Source organism: Panthera uncia, chromosome E3, assembly GCF_023721935.1.
Source record: "Panthera uncia isolate 11264 chromosome E3, Puncia_PCG_1.0, whole genome shotgun sequence".
Classification (NCBI taxonomy): Eukaryota; Metazoa; Chordata; class Mammalia; order Carnivora; family Felidae; genus Panthera; species Panthera uncia.
This window is the reverse complement of record NC_064815.1, coordinates 35,412,598-35,415,778: the sequence shown is the minus strand read 5'-3', so window position 1 is coordinate 35,415,778 and position 3,181 is coordinate 35,412,598. Positions and strand designations below refer to the sequence as shown.

General features: G+C 65.3%; 1 protein-coding gene across 1 annotated transcript; it reads right to left on the bottom strand.

The window, feature by feature from the left end:
• Positions 1-417: 417 nt before the first annotated feature.
• On the bottom strand, positions 418-2,575 carry LOC125928427 (serine protease 29-like). The gene is made up of 6 exons (XM_049639127.1): positions 2,521-2,575; positions 2,371-2,431; positions 1,980-2,160; positions 1,573-1,838; positions 921-1,087; positions 418-842 (listed from the first exon to the last, which is right to left on the bottom strand). The coding sequence occupies exons 1-6, from the start codon at positions 2,533-2,535 to the stop codon at positions 678-680; spliced, it is 855 nt and encodes a 284-aa protein (XP_049495084.1). The 5' UTR covers positions 2,536-2,575; the 3' UTR covers positions 418-677.
• Positions 2,576-3,181: the final 606 nt, after the last annotated feature.

The following is a 3,181-nucleotide window of genomic DNA, read 5'->3' as shown; positions in this document are numbered from 1 at the left end:
AACCTGGAGCTCATACCCAACTCCCCCTGGGGAGCCAGCGAAGACCCTCACCTGAAGGTACCCAGATGGGCAAGCACGTCCCTAAAGGGGAGGACAAATTGGCATCATATCCAGGTCACTTTTGCGTGGCAACTGGTTAATTCCCAGAACAGACCTTGCCTTACGAGAGAAGTGGGATGGACAGATGGATGGTTGGAAGGATGGGGCATGGAAGGAGGAATGGATGCAAGGTTGGAACCACGTGGTGGCCTCCGGTGCAGGACAGAGCTGGCGGCTGTGGCCGCAGAGTGGAGCCAACCCTGAGATCCTCACTCTCCCTTGCCAAGCCTGGTAGGACACCAGCCCCAGCGAGGCCCCCTGTACCTCGGGGCTGGCCGACACGCTCCCACGGAGAGCCCACTCCACAGAGACTGACCGCACTCTGGTCATTCCTCAAGCTCTTTAATTTGACAGACAGCACAGCGAGGCACCCTGGGGCCCAGGGACTTCCCGCCCGCCCCCTGGCATCTTCTTGCTCCTTCCCCCAGCAGTCAGGGAAGTCCCGGACACTGAGGAGGCAGAAGCGAAGGCAGAGCCCAGGCCAGGGACGGGGGCGCAGAGGCTGAAGCAGCAGGCTCTGGGGGGAGGAAGGCGTCGGTCCTCCGGGCCCAGCCGGGCGGACGGCCAGCAGGCCCTGGTCAGAGGCCCCTCCCGATTTGCTGCATGATCCAAGGCACGTACGTCTCGACGCGAGTGTAGACCCCGGGACAGTTGCTCAGGGCACAGCTCTGGTCCCAGCTGACCACTCCCACCAAGTGCCAAGCACCCATTGTCTTGCACACCAGAGGGCCTCCGGAGTCGCCCTGAGGAAGGAGAGAGAGAGCACTGAGCCCCGGCTGGCCTCCAGCTCGGGGTGGGGGCCGGGATGGGCTGGGGCTCACCTGGCAGGAGTCCCGGCCCTCAGTCCCCGCACACAGCATGTCGTCCTGGATGATCTTCCTGCCCTCCAAGTGGTGGCTGGTGGCGTTGTGGTACTGCTGGTCACAGACGGCGTTCTCCACCACGCTCACCGCCACCTGCTGCAGACGGTAGGGCGGAGGCAGCAACTCTGGGGGAGAGACGTGACCGGAGGCTGGAGCGTGGCCCCCCGCTGTCGGCCGCGAGCCTGCGTTCCCGCCTGTATCGCTACCGTGGGGACCCCAGGGTGCAGGGTTCCCATCTCCCTCTAAATCCCTAAGACCCGGAAGGTGGATTCTGCCTTTAGTTGGAAGGACCGGAAAGAAAATGGGGGGGGGGGGGGGGGGGGTTTCTGCCCCTCCCCCAATATCTTCCTATAAGTTGGAAAAAAACTAAGAATATCAATTTCCTCGTCACAGTGTTGGGTCCCGAGCTCAGTTGTGCTTCAGGGACCCTTCAGCCTCTGGGGTCGGATCTCCCGTTTGGGGTGCACACGGGGTGGGTGGGGGAGGGTGTCGGAAGGCGATTCCTTTCCAGAACCTGCAGCCGCCCACCCGCCAGGACTTCTCCGTGTGGCCAGGTCGGGAAATGCCTCGCGCGGCCCCGAACCCCTCCCAACCCCCACCCCGTACACACGATGCATCATGATGTTGCCCCAGCCGGTCACCCAGCACTCGTCCTCTGGGGTGACCTCAAGCGGGGCCGACGGGAGCCTGACAGGCCTGACGTTAGCCGTGTATTTCACAGAGTCTGACAGCTGGAGCAGGGCCACGTCCGCACCCAGATGGACGTAGATGTAGTCGGGGTGGATGATGACGCGGGTCACATTCAGCAGCGTCCTCCCCCCGTAGAGGTACACGTCCCCGGCATGGATGCGGTAGGCTGCCGGGTCGGCGTCCTTCCTGGGGTCCCAAAGAAGCCACGGAGGCGGGTCCTTCGAGGGCAACCCCCTCCGCCCCGCGGGGAGGTCAAACCCTGCCTGGAGCCCGGATTCCCACACCTCCTGATTCACCCAGAGCTGGACGGCAGCGAGCGGGACTCACCGGACGAGGCAGTGGGCGGCGGTCAGCACCCACTGGGGGTGGATGAGGGAGCCCCCGCAGATGTGCACCCAGGAGGCCCAGTTATAATCGTAGACTTTCAGGCTGACCTGCCATGGCCACTTCCCCTGGGGGGCACTGTGGCCCCCGACGATGCCCACCAACTCGTTTTCAGGGAGGGAGGCTAGGAACAACATGAGGGAGGAGGGAGGCCAGGCAGCAACATGAGGGGGGAGGGAGGCCGGGCCTCGGGGCCCGGGGCCGAGCCCCGTCCCCACCTAGGCCTCCCCCGAGGGCACGGACAGGCAGCCCCAAGGCCCCCCAGTGACTGGAACTGGAGACAAGGTTACAAGAGCCTCTGGGAAGGGAGGACCCCCGTGGGATCAGGACTCACCTGGGCTCCCCACGACGCAGGTCCCCGAGAAGAAGGGGGTCAGAAGCAACAGCCACAGCATCTGCAAAGAGAGAGGGCACGGAGGGACAGCTCAGGGCCGGAGGGGGCCAGGGGCCTCTGCAGATGTGCCAGAGGGGACAGCACCCCTACCTTGCCAGGCTCCATGGGTCTCTGCTCTGGGGGCCCCCGAGGTCCTTTATGTTTTGGCCACAGGAAGTGGGAGGGCGACTTGGGCAGTGCTCCATTTGGCGGGGGTGGAGGTTGGGGAAGAAAGGCAGCCGGGTGTCAGGCTGAGCCCGGGGTCGGCTGCCACCTGGATACGCCGTCTCCGGCCCAAGCCCCACCTGAGACTCGGCCGCCCTCAGCCACGCAGACTGGCCCCCACCAGTGTCTCCAAAAGAGGAAGATCCCCGCACACCCCAAGGCAGGCTTCTGCACCCCCGGAGGCCGGGGAGGCACCCCTCGTCACACCCAGCTCGGAGCACGGGTCCCCAGGCCTCAGGCATGTGGTGACGCAGCGGGCAGACCTTCTCCCCCAGGGTGGGCGCACTCCCAGGGCCCAGGACGCCCCCGCCCCGGCCAACGTTCCTACTTCGGGCGCTTGCAGAAGGAGGGAGACCTTTGCTCCTCTGAGAAGGCCGCCGAGCATCAGCAGAGTGTGTTCAGCGGGGTGGTAGCCGGTTCCCCATCACACACCCGGGAGGCCAGACTCCCAACCTGGCCGCCCACCCTCGGCTGACTGTGCTTCTCACGACACGTCTGAGCAGCAGAGGCCGCAGAGCCCGTGGCAGGCCCGGCCCAGGACGCTGTC